This window comes from Miniopterus natalensis, chromosome 11 (genome assembly GCF_054644295.1).
Source record: "Miniopterus natalensis isolate mMinNat1 chromosome 11, mMinNat1.hap1, whole genome shotgun sequence".
Classification (NCBI taxonomy): domain Eukaryota; kingdom Metazoa; phylum Chordata; class Mammalia; order Chiroptera; family Miniopteridae; genus Miniopterus; species Miniopterus natalensis.
The window spans coordinates 15,732,630-15,749,846 of record NC_142091.1 but is presented as its reverse complement, the minus strand read 5'-3'; the positions used below and the strand labels follow the sequence as shown (position 1 = coordinate 15,749,846).

At 39.6% G+C, this 17,217-nt stretch overlaps 1 protein-coding gene and 1 pseudogene across 1 annotated transcript in view; one reads left to right on the top strand and one right to left on the bottom strand.

The window, feature by feature from the left end:
• Window positions 1–9,884: 9,884 nt before the first annotated feature.
• The window catches only part of ALKBH8 (alkB homolog 8, tRNA methyltransferase), a 49,484-nt gene continuing 42,151 nt past the window's right edge, over window positions 9,885–17,217 (bottom strand). Inside the window, exons 10-11 of the mRNA XM_016207456.2 lie at window positions 12,383–12,532; window positions 9,885–10,845 (exon numbers count right to left, since the gene is read on the bottom strand). Of these exons, the coding sequence (XP_016062942.2) occupies window positions 10,291–10,845; window positions 12,383–12,532 (705 nt within the window). The 3' untranslated portion in view covers window positions 9,885–10,290. The remainder of the gene's footprint in view (window positions 10,846–12,382; window positions 12,533–17,217) is intronic.
• Window positions 10,858–12,082, top strand: LOC107532910 (ATP synthase peripheral stalk subunit d, mitochondrial pseudogene; annotated as a pseudogene).

Sequence of the window (17,217 nt, the reverse complement as noted above, 5' to 3'; positions counted from 1 at the left end):
TCTGAAATCAATTTTTAAAAAACAATTTTTTTTTTTTAAAAGAACGTTGAATCCTGGCTTAGATATGGAGACTCTGTCTGTGTACGGCTCTGTGAACAAGGGATTATTCCAGAAGCTGTGTTGTCCATTTTGAAGGAATTTCACAAGGCCCCTGAAGCTCCCAAGGCTGCTGGAGTCTCACAAGCTGACTTTCAGAAGAAATCCTGACTCGATGTCAAGCTCTGCAGGAGGATCTGCAGATCGCATTGCAGCCAAGGACGTACAGTGAAAGCACTGCATGCAGCAGTTAGCAACCTTCTCCTTTTACAATAATTATACAGCCATAGCTTTCTAATTCAATGGAAAGTGGCTTACAGAGAAGGCTCAGATGTGTCTAAGTCGCATTCTACTCTTGTAAACAGCGGTGATGCTGTGGCCCTGCAGTGTCCGTGGTTATCTATTCCTGCGTACAGCCTGACAGCTTCAGTTTTCTAAGCGGCCTGTCCATCAGTGGGCACACCTGCTGTTAGGTTGCAGTACAGTGAGTTCATCAGTAATGATGCAGAAGTTATGACGTGTTGACACTTCCATTATAAACTTTAATTTTGAATCATGTATGCAAAACGACTGCGGATTTATGTTGCATCGGGCTGAGAGTTGACAGAATTGCAACCACCATTTGTGAATTTTTATTTAGCTTCATTATGTGTATCAGGATCTTGTGGTTTACAAGAGCACAAAAAACCTGTGTTAACAAAGAATATTTAGGTTGTTTAAACATAAACTTTGGCAGTTAATAGTGTGAAGCAGATACATTTTGAGTTGATTGAAAAATTAAACTTTTACAAACTCAGGTTTTAAAAGTAATAACAGCACTTAGTATTCGTTGTCATTTGAATCATTTAAATTTCAGCATGTTAAAGAATGTTTTTCTTTATAAGATTCATCCTGTAAATTGACAGCCTAAAAATAATGCCTAATATGTTTTCAACATGCAAAATTCTTCTCATTTTTATTACGTAAAAATAATTTGAGTGCTTATCTAATATATCTTGAGCGGTTACCTAATAACCCAGTAGCTAACTAGTGGTTATCCAAGCAGTAAACAGGAGATGTCATTCAACAACTTTGTTACTATTTTCTGAAGGAATAAAGATCTCCAGTCATCGAAGAACCAAATAATCAAATATTCCATAATGTCTAAGATTATTTTTGTGTGCCATTATTTTTACACTGAAAGGTTTAACTAATAAAAGTTTGGTTCAAAATAAATATAAGAAAATTTAAGGTAGTATTGATTCTGTTTCTCTAACAAAATCTCAATGAAATAGTTTCCCCAAGATTAATACAAATTTAATCTGGTTTTATTTTAGCTCCCATTTAAATGATAGTACAGGCATTTACTCGATAGCAGCATTTTTTTGTTCTTCAGGCAAACTGAAGTGATTTTAGGATGGTTTAGAAATATTTAAATAGCAACCTTCTGTACTGCTTTAAAAATCTAGTCTTGACCATTTTGACTTTTTTAATGCAATACCTTTACCAAGTGCACTGGAAGGTCTATTATTGGGAGAATTGTTTGGGAGATAGTAAGAATTTGTGAAGATAAGTCACTTATCTGAGAACAAATACTGCATGTTGTTATTTGTAAAATCATAGGACATTTTCCTCAAGCTCCAAAATTTGTATATACTTTTAGGCCATAAGAGTTAATGGTTTTATTTATGACTTTGTAGGTAAAGTTATTTATGAATGAAACAAACCAGGGAAATATATTGAGAAGGAATTGTGTATACAGAGGACTTCTTTAATATGTTACATTTCTTAAACGTAAACATGTGTTTTTAATGCAGAGTTAAGTGATATTTAAGGAACCCAAACAGTGTAATGGCACAATCATAGCACTGTGCATTTTTTCAATGACAAAATAAAACCATTTTGGTGGTTAAAAAAATTTTTTTTAATTAAAGAAAATAATAAAACAGCAGCTGCAACTGCAGTCACCATTTGATTAAGTTTACAATAATCCACAGCCATTCTCCAAGATCCACATTTTTTACACCAGCCAAAAAGGTGAATTTATGGATATGTGGCAAGAATCACCACCCTTGCATCTTCCAAGTCCTGCAATCCCTTCAGGAATGTGGCATTGCTTTGGTTTACCGTTTTCCTCAGGGAGGCAGGTCTAGTGGTTCCTACTTGGCATTCCTTACAATAGCCTTTAACAGGGAACCAAGGCAGGGATTCTGGCAGTTGCTGAGTCTATTCCATTACTCATTCTGGAACTGGAAAATACCCATAACCACGAGATAGGTTTGGGGACCCAATGGGCCACTGTGAGACGGACCTGAGCTAAAACTCCATTGACCACCTTACCACCATAAGCCCTGCTCTGCCTGGTGGACCACAGTGATGTCTCGTGTTTCCTGGAGTTAGTGTCAGTTCACAGCCAGAGTCCAGTAATCCTCAAAAGGTCTAATCACTTCCTTTTCCCCAATACACAGTCACCTGGCTAAAGGCTGTATGTCCCTTTCAGGAAGGCCAGGAGAAAGATTCACGCTGCATGTTCTTAGCAGAGCACCAGGGTCCTTCCTCAAGAGGACCCAGCCTCCCCTTCATTCAAGGAGTTCCGCATCTATAAACTGGCTCATGTCTTGGAATTGATGGAGGGGCCATGACTCTGTTTTTGGTGAATCAAGTTATACTTGAACTATAACTTTTCTGCTTATACAAGTCAAATATAAACTTAGTAGATTCTCATCTAATTGTCTTCTAGGGACACCACACTCCACCAGCCAGCATCATTGCGCTCCGGGAGCCAGACTGTTCTGACTGCTGCTTTGACCCTCCAGTCTTCACAGCAACCACACCCACCCTGCCTGTGATGGTTAAGTGCAGCCACTGAGCCCCTGCCACCCAAAGATCTAATTATCCCCACTGCATTTGGGATCCCAGTTTGCTGGCAGCAGTTCCCAACGTAATTTCAGAGAAGAGGAGCTCCAGAGCTCTTCAAGGATCCTCCAGTCTCCTCACAAATTTGAGATCTTGGAGGAACCCGACTGCCAACCCTATTCCCAATGTCACCACTGAGCTGAGCAGCCCTGAAGTCTCTCTCTGGCAGCTACTTAGAATCAAGATAGTCCCTGATGTTCTGTCTATACTGTTATTAATCCCATGGGTATAGTGTTCCTGGCTAGAACATGCTGCTACATCATTCCTGTCCCAGCAGACGCCTCGTGGTGCCAATTCTGCAAATCTGATGCAGGTGCATTTGTACCTTTTCTAGAGGGGATCTAGAGCAACAGTAAAATCCTTGTTGTTTGCGGCCCAGTATCCATTGCCATTCTGGTTAGTATAGGCTAAATTTCCTTTAGGAATCCTTTCCCCCATTCTCAGTCCCATAGTTTGTATAGTACCAACGCTACCCAAAGATGCACAAGAGAGCTCTGACTGTTTTAAACCCAACAAGGTTTCCCATTCCTCTGGCCATGGTGTTAGGTGTAGAGTATTGCACAAGGCCCAGGCCTGACCCAACCAGTACCCCACTCTCCTGGCCACAGCGATACTACAACAGACCGGAGATAATCCTATACCACCAGTCTTCTGACTATACAGTCCAGTAACCAGTGATAATCTGTGAAATGGGGTGTGTTTTTTTACTTACATCAACATTTTATATTTCTGTTTACATTTAAAAAAATTTTTTTCAATTACAGTTTACATTCAATTATTTTATATTAGCTTCAGGTGGATAGCATAGTGATTAGATAATCATATACTTTACAAAGTGTTCCCCCTGATATTTCCAGTACCCACCTGGCACCATGCAGTTATTACAGTATTATTGACTATATTCCCTATGCTGTTCTTTGCATCCCAGTGACTGTTTGGTAACTACCAATGTGTACTTTTCAATCCCTTCCGCTTTTTCACCCAGTCTCCCTACCTTCCTCTCCTCTGGCAACCATCTGTCTGGTTTTTGTATCTGAGTCTATTTCTGTTTTGTTTGTTCTCTAGATTCCACACATAAGTGAAATGGGGTTTTTAATTGGCTTAATGTTTCTACTAGTCTGCCTGAAAGTGTGAAGGTTTCATTACTATAGGTTTAATTGCTTTATTTAGCAAGGAGACTTATTAGTCTGGCTTCTTTTATTTATTGTCCAAGAGAAAAAATAAATTTTCTGTCAAAAACCCTGGTACCCTATTTAACACCCATCTTACCTTTCCCATCCCTGTCCCAAGGTTAATCACACATTGAAGAGTATATCACATACTCTTAGTTTTTCACTGTCTTTTCTCCATATAGGATCCAAATATGTATCCAAAAGGCTGGATCAAGGACTAATTCATGTAACAAGCAGACAGATATACTACCCCTTACACACACACACACACACACACACACACACACACACACACCCGTTTGGAAGCTTTGCACACTGCACAAACCCGGGGGCACTTTTACGTCCTAGAGTAACAGTATATCTGGTGCTTAGACTTTGGGGCCTGGAGTCTATAGCTCACGAGTTTTAACTTTTTTGGAAAGCTGACAAAAATATGAACCCTCTTCCGTGGAAGATGTACACGTGCACCTGCCCACAGGTTTTATGTACGATTGTGGGTCATTTGCAAACCCTCTGACACTTATTCACAGACCGCAGGTTAAGAACTCCTTCCTTAACTCTACAGAGCTCCCTTCACTCTTCATGTCGATCCTTTAAAACAGCTTTTAAAAGCTTTTATTTCCTTAAATGCCCCATTTTCCTCATGGAAACTAAACTAAAAGTCAGCGTGGACATTCTTTAGAATTGGGTTTGATGCCTATTTGCTATTTCTTATTAATCAGTAACAAACTCCAATTGCTTTCACAAGAGTGAAGACAACGAGACTGCACTCTAATTCAATATGCTTTTTCTTTTTCTTTCACACTTTTTTTCAGGTTTTAGGGGACCTATAAATAGAGCCACAACAAAAGGTAAGGCAATAATAAAGCTCTTAACCCCCTCTTTTCATCACCAGTTATTCCCTCCTTGCTTCTGCAACGGGCATTGGAAGGTTACGCTCATGCATGCCTGGCCCTTCTTGGGGAAAGATTTTCTCTTTAGTGATTTATTAAAGATGAAGTGCCATCGACCGCCTGCCCGTCCATAGCTTACAGCGATTTGGAATCCCTGGGTATGTGTTTGTCTTGGTCTAATGATCCCTAAAGGAATTTATGATACACAATCAACATTCTGTTTATTTCTATTTTCACACACTGACTGAACATCTAGCTGCTCAGCAGTGTGTGAACTATCTGAGCTCAAAGTACAGCACTTGCTGGGTTTATTTGCAGATGTATTGCCAGGAATATCTGCTCAGGGCAGCACCATGGTAGACTTGTGCCTAAAAGCAAGGAGAGGAAGAAAAAGGCAAAACAAAACTGCATTTGAACTAAAAGGGAGCAGCCCCACAGGACAGATCCTAAGAAACGCAGAGAAGTTCCACACTCAGGAGTGGGGACACATTGGTTTCTACTTACCTACACTCCAAGCCCAACTCACAAGAAATCCTGAAGGTTCTACCCTCAAATTACATATCCAAAAGCATGCCATTCCTCACCACCTCAGCCACCGCCACACTGTTGCAAGCCAATCATCTGTCATCTGGATTGTGCAGGTCATCCTCTTGTCTGATCTCCAAATGGCAGCCAGACTATCCCTTTAAAATGGAACTGGGATGATGTCACTTTTCCACTCAAAACCATTCATATAGCTCTCGAACTGAGAGCAAAACCCAAAGATGAGTCTTTTGGCCTATCTCTGTGGTCTGTCTCACCTCCCAAATAACTGACCTTATCTCCAACTACTCCCACTCACTGTGTGGCACCCACACTGGCTTTCTTAGGCCTTTCACCTTAGGCCTTTGCATTGGCCTCTCCTTCTGTCTGGAATGTTCTTTCCCAGATAAGTACAAAGTTAGCTCCTCCGCCTTCTTCAAATCTTCACTCAAATGTCATTCTCACGGAGAACCACCCACCCTATCCATGCTTTTAAAAATTGGCACCTGCCTGCCATTCCAGCCTTCTTTTCCTGCTCTACCTCTTCTCTGTAGAGAAAAAAGAAAATGTACCATTTTACAACATACGTTTTACTTATCTATGGCTTATTGTCTACCCTGTCACATTCCAACATATCACTCCCTCCACTGTAAGTGTAAGCTCCACGGGGGTAGGATCTTTTTGTATTCACTGATGTATCTGTTATTTAAAATAGTGCCTGACACATAGTAGGCAATCAATAAATATACATTAAATAAATTCATCAATGCCTATCAAGTTGACACCACACACACACACACACACACACACACACACACACACACACACACGAAAAGGTAAAGAACAGATCGCTCTCAGGGATGCTCCCAGGGCAGGGAATAAGGGAGGAACAAGCTGGCATTCATTGGCCATCTATTATGTGATAAGCGCTGTGCTTGATATCTTACATGCTATCTCACATAATCCACCCAACGACTTGCATGGTAGGTATTATTATCCTCTCCTTACAGATATTTATTTCTCCCAAGGTTCCTTAGCTGGTTAATTGGTTAAGTTCAGTTTTAAATCCATGTCTGACTTGGAAAGGCTTTATTCTTTCTAGAACCTTTGGACTAATTTGCCTCAGGTCAGAAGTACACCAGGTAAGAACATTTAGCAAGGCAGGTGGTAAAAAATGAAGCAGGCACATAGTTGCTACGATACTCTGCTAAACACAACTAATTTTCAAAGATTTGGCTATAATTCTTACAGCAAATAAAAATTTTCAGGTCATCATAGCTCCATTACTTCTTTTAGTTTTGTCTCCTCTTATCCAGTGCTGATTTGAACAGATTCGTTTTCCACACTACAAGTAAGGTTCTGAAGTTACCTGTGGGGAGCTATTTCTAACTTAATAATCCTTACCTTCAGGCCAGACATTTTCATTCAAAAGCTGCTCAGACAGATAGTAAAGGGAGGCTTGAAGAATGACGGGCTCACTGCACCATGGCCTTTTAATACCCTCTATTAAAACTTAAGGTCTTTCATTAACTAAATAATTCTTCAAAACTACAGTCATAACTGACAAAAGTTAATTGGAAGTCATACTTCACATTCTCTCTTCCATTATGGCAAAATCAAGACTTCTATCAAGGAAGGCTCTACGAGAAGGCAGAAAGATTTTACCTTGGTTTCCTCTTTAGCTTCAAGGGAAGGCACAGGGCACAGATGCAGCCAGGCACCGAGGAGCAGCTGAAAATGGGTATGTAGGCAGAAGCCGTACATTCTCTGCCCACTCACATGAGTGGAAAACATTCAGTGAGTTGACTTGTCAATGAACTCACTGCATAGTAAATTCTTGACCGACAGCAGAGATTGCTATTCCAAAGCAGAAAAGCAATGAAGGGAATTATGCAAAGAAAGAATTTCTCTTAATTTTCTTTTTAAAATGTCAAAGATTAGAAAATTATTCCAATTAGCAAAAATAATAAGTAATATGTATTAAGAAATTTTATCTTTATAGTCAGTCAACATGGCTTTACCTAGGATCTCAATTCTCAGGCCCAGTATTCACACTTATGTTTAGGAACTGGCTGAGATCATAATTCTTTAATAATCAGCAGTGCTCTATTTTCCTCAATACATTTACTACAGAAAATTGTGTAATTAAATTGGGTTGCCATTTGAAGTAATCCTACTGCAAATATTTATGAAAAAAATTTTGTTAACTTAAATAATAAAGAGTACATGAGAATCTATTTTAATTATGTTTTATTGACTGTATCTCGAATTATAAAAATCATAGAATTAAGTCCCTGGTCAACTCAATCTGGCTAGAGGTTTATCAATTTTATTAAGTCTTCTCCAAAACATGCTTTTGTTTTCATTGATTTTCTCTATTTTTCTGTTTTCTGTTTCATTGATTTCTGCTCTGATCTTTCTTGTTGCCTTTCTTCTGCCTGCTTCATATTTCATTTGCTCTTCTTGATCTAGTTTTTTAAGAAGAAATCTGAGGCCCTTGGATTTGAGATCTTTCTTCTTTCCTACCACAGGCATTTAGTGCTATAAATTTCTCCCTAAGTAGCACGTTAGCAGTGTGTTGGGAGTCCCCAGGCCCACCTGGAGGCTCATGGACACTAGGAGAAGTCACAGGACTCAGCATCTAGTCGTACTCAGTGCTATGATTTATTATAGCAGAAGGTACCACAATCAGCAGAGGGGTATGTGGGGTGAGGTCCACAGGAAACGAGGCACAAGCTTCCAAGAGTCCTCTCCCAGTGGAGTTACAGAGGACATACCTAACTCCTGGAACAAGAAGTCCTAACAAAAAGTGTGAGATGTTGCCAAACAGGGAAACTGGTTAGAGACAACACCCATGGTTTTTACTGGGGGCCAGCCATGTAGGCACCCTTTGCCTGGAATACACCCCAATTCCACAGTGAGCCACTCCTATTAGTTAGGGTGGGAGGGTTCCTCCCATTCTGCTCTGCCCCTGAAATCCAAGTTCCCAGATTCCAGCGAAAAGCTGGCCTTGCAAACAGGTCTTTCTAAGGATAGTGGTGGCAGGCCTGCTATGTTAATTTCTTTTTGCAGAAATTCGAATACGTTGTGCTTTCCTTTTCATTCAGTTCAAAATGCTTTCTTTTTCCCCTTCTGAATTCTTCCTGAATCAATGGGTTATTTATATTCAAAATTATTGAGAGTTTTTTCAGAGATCTTTTTGCTATTAATTTCTCATTTATTTTCATTGTGGCCAGAGAGCATATTTTGCATGACTTTAGTTCTTTTAACTGTATTGAGTCTTGTTTTATGACTCAGAAGATGGCCTTTCTCAGTAAATGCTTCTTGTGTACTTCATAAGAATGTGTATTCTGCTGTTGTTGGCTAGAATGTTCTAGAAATGTCAATACGGTTAAGTTAGTGAATTGTGTTGTTTAAGGCTACTATTATCCTTGCTGATTTTCTATGTATTTGTTCTATGAATTATTGAAATCTCCAACTGTAACTGTGGATTTGTCTACTAAGCATCACTAACATTTAGTAACAGGATGTATAATTGTCTAGGCAGTCATAATTCACAGATGGCAATTTTTCTTTAAGTAATCTCAAGTAGTACTACTATAAAAGCAATGCAAACTGAGAGTACAGTATTAAAAAAAACAAAAGTGACTTTCCCTTCTGCACGATCATTTGACCTTTGGTTAACTTTCTACCTTTGTTCCTCCTGGAAACTTGACCTAAGTGGTAAGTTAACTTGGTAACTATGAAATATTTGTAGGTTAAAAATAACCCCTAATTGCACCTGGACTGGAACAAACTAGAAATACCCAATAAGGACACCACAGCTTTGGCTGTAAGGCCACAAGTAGGTCCGACTGACAATTCCCTTTAAATAAAGGAGTTAAAAGAGCATATCTGGGTTGCCTTCAGCACCTAGGTCAATGCACTAGGTACACCAATTAACTCTGGTAATAAAGGCAGGATTAGTAGTTACATCCACCCTTGAAAAGTAATCTTTTGTTGCCAGGTGAACCCCTGGTCCAGTTCTGTCGTTTTCCCATGGCATTCTTCACTGTCTGGCACGTTGCATGTATTTATGTGCTTGTTGTCTGTCTTCCCTTCTAGAATTTAACTCCATAAAGACAAGGACTTTGTTCTTCGTTGTTTGTCTAATGCTCGCTTCCCAGTACTTAGAACAGCAACTGGTACACAGTAGGGGTTCAGTAAATACTTGCTGGATGAAGCTCCTACTAATATATGGGTATTATCTGATTAAAATTTTACAGAGCACCTACTACGTGTCAAGCCCTATGGTAGTCAGGTGTGATGAAAGAGTGGTTATCGTCTATGATTTTATGAAGCTAAAAATCACAGATAAAATTTCAGGTAATTTTCTACTAAATAGGAATTTTCTTTATTAAAGTGTTGTACAATTTCTTCACTATGATTCTACATAATTCAATTCATTTAGTAACATTTTATAACAAAATTTTATCTTCAAAATGCTGTACACTTACCCCAGGATCCTAACTACATCACAAACTACTTCAATCACTTTAAAAAACCGCCCCTGTTCCTCCCTATAGAAGCCTACATTTATGGATAAAACAAGGTCAGCAATAGTAGTTAGACTAAATGTTTCCCAACTAATCTCTACTCCAAATTTCTCTCAGGTGCACTCCTTTGGTACTCTACCACAAGTTTTCTCTTTAACTAAAAAAACAGTTAATTTAGTCCGCTTTAAAAAAAAAAGCTGAGCATTTCTTTCCTGTATATGGTATGTTCAGAGATAATCAGACCTTTTGAAGAATCACACACCAGTTCCCCTGATCATAGTAGCTTTGCAGAATGTTGACATTACTCAAAGTCTGGCAGGCAGCTTCCAATTCTCCCTCACAGAACACGTGGTAGTAACGATGAATCACAGGACTTGAGTCATGGGTTCCTAATGGACCAAGTGGCTCAGTAGGTTTTTCTTTACTAGAGCTTCCCTTAAGGTGCCAGGGAACCAGTAAGTCTTGAGAATGAAAAGAAGTCCTGTTAGTGTGAATAGGCAGCTTGGAATTAGCAACTTTGCTTGAATTACATCTTTCCTTCTGACAGTCATTAACGGAGGGCACAGAACATGCTGAGTCTTGATGGCCTGTGTCAGGCACTCGCTCCACAAAGAGCTCCTGCTCTGATGGATCACTGTTGCTCTCTTTCTTTCCTTGGCCACTTCTGTTTTCTCTGAGATACTTGGACTTCTTCTTCTTATACTCTTGTTCCATCGCCCAAACATAAATAAGTGCCTTCCCACCAGGTCTCAGGAGCCGGACAAGTTCTTGAAGAGCTGCCACTCTGCGCTCCTAGCAAAAAACATGTTGCCATTTATCAACCAGGCGGAGACAGAGAGAAAACAGAACAATATAACTGACTGTAGACTATTCTTAATTAAGATAAATAGCCCAGAAAAAAAATCCAGCAAAATATCTTATAGAAAACAAAAAAGGGAAAAAAAGGTAAGGGGAATCTTGTTCTGTGGTTGAGGGGTTAAAAAAGAGTGTTGAAGAAGGAAAAGGAAATTTTATTTCTGTTAATAAAATAGAGGCACAGAGGTTTTCCATTTTGTTTTGTTTTGAAATCCTTTAGGGTCACAAGGTCATAAAACTGCTGGCGACTCCAGCACAGGGTGATCTATAAAGTAACTGCTCGGATCAGGGAGAAATCACACACCCAAGAAAAAAGATTTTTTTCCTATAAAAAATACAAAACTCATTTATTTTATAATTAGGAACATATGTGACTAATTAAAGGCATCAGTGACACACTACTACCAGCTAAGTACCTGACTTGTGCAAAAAGAAGAAGAAAAGAGAAAAAAGAGAATTGGAAGGAGGTGAGATTCCAGTGTCAGGGACGGGAGTGAGAGCTGAGAAAGCGAGACAGGAAGAGATAGAGAGAGGAGGCTGCGGCTGAGGCTGAGGCTGAGGCGAGTGCGCTCCAGGGGCACAGGCCTGGTGTTCTCCTGAAGTCTTACAGCTGCTGTGGACCGCGGGCCACCGGGGTCTGAAGGATCTCGAGACGGCTGGGCGAAAACCTGCTCTAAAGGACACTGACTGGGTAGCTTTTGGGGAGACCATAACCAGAAACCGAAGGGCACTGCCAACTCCCTGATCTCCTGGAATGAGACTCTCACCTCCAGGCTGGCTACTCTACCTGAGTCCACCTGCTTTCGCTTACTACAGGGCCTACATAGCAAAGGCCGGCTTGGTAGACGACTTTGAGAAGTTTAATGCCCTGAAGGTCCCTGTGCCAGAGGATAAACAGTGTCCTGGTGGACACTGAAGACAAAGAAGAGGGAAAAGCTGTGTAGAGTTTTTGTCTCTCTCGAAGACCAGGACTGAGCAATACAAGAAAGAGCTGGAGATGATGAAGAGCATAATTCCATTTGATCAGCTGACCACTGAAGGTTTGAATGAAGTCTTCCCAGACACCAAACTAGACAAGAAGAAGCACCCCTACTGGCCTCATGAGCCAATTGAGAATTTAAACGTGAGTCTCGGAGAAAGCTTTGGCTCTCATATTATGAACTCCAGGCATTAAAAATAATTATATGGTGGGAAAAAATTTAAAGATGATTAAAAATTTAAAGATGAGTAAGACTCGAGGTAGGAAAAAGGCAGAAACGTGCATCTATAAAAACATAAAGCCCCAACAGGCTTCTGTTTAACTAAGCACAACTCTCATATAACTCATCTCCATCCACATGCTCTCTGAACAAACGGTGCAAAATATGACAAGAAAATGGAAAGAAAAGCTAATACAGGTCCAAACCAGTAAAATCCATGCACATTTCCTGCCACTCTAGTTACAGGTTCTTGGAGAGAGAAAGACAGTACTTACTGCTGTCGCAAAATGGTGAATAACAGCAATGGAGATGCAGGCGTCACAGGACCCACTGCGGACCGGCACTGCCAACGCATCACAGACAAAGGCCGGAAACTGCCTCTCTCTACAAATGTCCACAAGGTTGTGGCTACGATCACAGCCAATCTAAAATAGAGAAAGCCATAACATTTTTTCTCAATGTCATAGGCAATCAAGGGCAATGGATTTATTCCTTACCATAAAATATGAGACAGATTTCATATTCACTGTGAAATGACCTAGGACCATATTATCAGTTCTTACAGCCAGTACAAAGTCAGAATGTATAATTCACAGGGCAGCATTTATTACCTTAACAGGTATCGAACAGAACTCAAGCTAGTAAATGGAAAAAAATGACGTGACTAAAAACGACAGTGGTGGAAAAAAGAGGTCCTACCTGGCATCTACTTGATCACCACTCAGAATCTAGATCTCTTTGTAATATCACACACTTAAAAATGAAAAATATCCCATAAACATAGACATTTAGTCTTTTGAGGAGAGCTATAAATGAGAGGATCTAAGGTATCTCTCATTACTAATAAACTATACTCTGATGGCCCATATAACAGAAAAATAGCTGATTTTTTTCCTGCTTCTTTATACTTTTCAATATGTATTATTTGTGTAATCAGAAAATAAAATTCCAAAACAATAAAAAATAAAATAACTTATTTCATTTTTTAAAGTTACTGTTCTGCTAAACACCTAATCTATATATGTCAAGAATAAAGTGCTGAATTCAAAATTTCTAAAATGCTATTTAATTTAGTATAACCAAACCGTCCTGGGGGAATGACAGCACTGAAGGCAGCCAGCAGCATCCTCTCACCTTCCCAAGCAGGTGGGCTAACACGCTTGGTGTATGTGTCTGGTTCTGTGGGAAGTGTCTGGGGCTGGGACTGCCCATTTTCCCTCTAGTTTTGCTATTGTTGGACACCGTTTTGCTGTCCAGCTCAAACAGTGCAGTAAGTGTGTGGAAGAGAAAGAGAGAGAGAGAGAGAACACATGCATGTGCACAATGTGTACATGTAAACTAAGGAAAGAATGGGAGGGTTTAAGAAATGTTAGATCACTAATTAATAATTATGCCCAAATGTTTCTTCTTAACCCATCTGTACAACAGAGAAAAGGTATACAAGTAGATTTCATCAAACAGAAGCAGCCACCTCAAGCTTATAGTTATTCACTTGAATTTCTGAATCAGTATTCAGGTTCCCGCAACCCATCAGAGAACAAAGAACATGAATCTTCATGTCAAAGCAATTTCTTACCGAGTTAAATCACACTGCCATGAAAGTCATACTTAATATGAATATGCTCAATGTCTAATTGGCACTACACAGCTTCTCTATTCTATCCCAGAGCTGCATTCGTTTCTCAGGTATAATACAAGGTACCAAAAGAGAGGTAGAGCAGAGCAGTTTCCCTTTGACATATTTTAAGACGGAAAAGTACTAAGGGCCCACTAGTAACAACAGTGGTGCGATTCCCAACTAACTGCTCCCTTCACCAGCGTAAGGTACATAACTGGCTTATTACTTTTATTATTTCCATGCCACTGAGCCAACAGTCACAATATCACAATACTACTCAAGTAACATGCATATTAGATTTTGGTGCTTGCTAACTTTTGTTACAATAAAATTCAGTTCATCGGGATAGAAGTTTCAAGTATGCCCAATTCTGACAGATTGCTATACTTTGCTAAAAGTCAACAGGAAGAAATCCAACTTGCCCATAAAACAAATCCCCAGAGATAGAGCTCCATAGTTACTCAAAGGAGAAAAGTTATATTGAAAACCACAGATAAAACAGAACAAGGGGAACAGCAGCCAAACAAAATCAGAGAAAATGTCCTTTCTCTTAATTCCTTTCTGCCAACAGGAGAGCAGGGGCAGTTTTAGTCATAAAGCACCTGGTCTAATAAAGCTTCCCACTGACCAATGCTTGGCCATGCCTGGCTCCACACTTTCATCTCCCACTTATTGCAACTGAGTCTTCCATACACTATAGTTAAAGCATCACTATTTTTTTTATCTTCCCTTTCTGTCTTTAAATTCCCTTAATTTTTTTTTTTTTACCAAGGATAGTACCAAGTGTTTTAAACTCTCCTTAATAATACTCTATAATATCAACAACAGGACAGAAAATGGCTTACTTATACTCACAGATATTAAAAGACTCTACTTCTGTGTGTTAGAAGATCAATGACATAAAAACACATAGTGCTTAGGCTTAAAATGGATAATTATACTCCTAAATAATTTAAATCTTCAACAAAACATAAACATGTAATTCTGAAAGTATAGGTAAAAATGAAAAAATATTCAACCAAGTAGTCAAAGGTGCAAACTGAAACAAGGTTCGATTTTGCTGCTATCAAAGTATCAAAACTATGTAAAACTCAAGTAGACCATACAGATAAAATGTGATAAAACTCACTCTCATAAAGTGTCAGTGACAATACAAAGTGGCTCATCCAATTTAAAAAGCCATTTGGCAAGCCATTTTTTAAGGAAGATAAAACTGTTCACAACTTTTGACCCAATAATTATTCCTGTAAAAATGTATCCTAAGAAAATAGTCCAAAGTATGGAAAAAGCTAACTGGGCTACTATTGCCTTTTATGGAGTGCCCACTATGTACTAAAGCAGAGTCTTTGCAGTAATGTACTTAGCACCCTAATAACACACTCTGAGTTAGGTATTACTACCACCATATTACAGACGAGGAGACTTCATCTCAAAGAACACATGTAATTTGCCGCCAATTGAACAAACAGTTAAGTGGTGGAGCAGGAATTAAGACTTTCTCACTCCAAAAATCCATGTTCTTCCTTTTTGTCACATTCATTTTCTGAATTGTGGCTATATTATTTTTACTTCTTAAAAATTACATTTTTAAACTCTTAACAAAATATGCTATTACAGGAAATCAGCCTGGTAGCATATAAAGTCAGAGAAACAGGCAAAAGCAGTCAAGTACAGTAACAAAAGCATACTAAAACCCAGATTTAAATTCTGGGTTCAGCAATAACTAGCTGAACAACATAGGAAAACTACTTAATATCTCAGAGCCTCTTTTTCCTCATCATAAAAATACCTACTTCTCAGGGTTAATATGAGAGTCAAATAAAAATGATGTATAATATGTTTCACTAACCATAAAAGTGCTATGCAAATGTTAGTTATTATCAGTACCTGGAAGGCGAGGCTGATGCGAAGAGAAATCCATGAACCCTGAAGGTGCCTGCTCCGAGTGAAGGCCCACCCACCCTGAGGTTGCCACATTTCCTCCAGGGCTGCGAACACAGCACTGTGTATATTCCGGTTTCATGTAAGAAACTGAAGGTGAATTCACAGGTCTGTTCCTCACCACTCAACAAACAATTAACAGGCTTCTATCATGTGCCAAGTAAGTGGACATCAAAACAGATGATTCCTGTCATGCCTGAGGTTACAGCCTGCGTTTCTCTGTCACCACAGCCAGCTTTAGAGTCTGTCTCGGCACAGCACCCAGGAGTATGGACCCTGGAGTTGGAGATGAGATTCTAATATTTGCCCTGATACCATTTAACCTTGGGCATGTCAAACCTGAGCATCAGTTTTCCCATCAGTAGAATGGAGACAACAATACCAATCTCATGGACTATGTATATGAGAAAACACTGCACAGCACTAGCACACAGCAGGTATTGGACAGTTAGCTTCCTTTCTGTTCTTTCCTTCACTGGGGTAGTCGACAATTAAAAAAACACCACCACCACACAAAAAAACCCAGAAATGTACAGATATATAGACACATCTCCAATTCTTATCATTATAAACAGACTCCTGGCATTTTTATGATGTAACTACTCACAGCAACCAAAAAAGCCCATGCCACATGTTAAGTAACCGTCTAAGAAACACTTGGACTGAATGTGCTTTGAGATCAATGCACAGAACAGTCACTTAGAGAATGAGGCAGGCCACACACATCTCATCTATCACTGGTACTATCATAAAGGGAATAAGCCTCCTGAAAGTATAAAATCTTTGCTCATAAAATTTACCTCTGGAAATAAAGCCAACAGTTAGTGATAGAAATGAAGAGTAACTGAAAGAAAGAAATGGTTCCCAGCCAGAATGTAAGACTTCTGAATTAAGAAGACTAAGCTCAGGCGTGGTTGAGATCACATAAGAACAAATTCACCACATGTGCTTCTTACAGAAAAGAAACGCAGTTCATAAAACTATTTCCATGAGAGCCCAAGCTGTTATTTTAAAATGCACTGTTAAAAAAATTATATATAAAGTGATATTAGTAATTTTTTAGATGCTATGACTACGCTACATCTGAACACCCAGAATGAATGTCTGGGGTCACATCCCCTCATGAATGTCGAAATGCACATATTTTCATGGTCAAAGGTGGTTGCTCAAAATATCCTCAGGTATCACGGCTCCATCCAGCTGGAGCCTCAGCAGCAAGGAGAGCAGGCTCCGCGCTGGCGGGGCGGCTCGGCTGAGCGGGGCGCCATCCCGTACACCACAGGCTGTGGGTTCGATTCCCGCTCAGAGCAAATACCTGGGTTGCTGGTTCAATCCCTACTCGGGGTCGTGTGGGAGGGAACTGACTGATGTCTCTCTCACACTGATGTTTGTCTCTCTCTCCCTCCCTTCCTCTCTCTAAAAATCAAGGAAATATATCCTTAGATGAGGGTGAAAGAAAAAAAAAAAAGCAGCTTCCCTTTCATCACAAATAATTCAACTGCTGGTACAGTAAACACGAGAACTACCGCCAGACAAAGCATTTCCATTCGT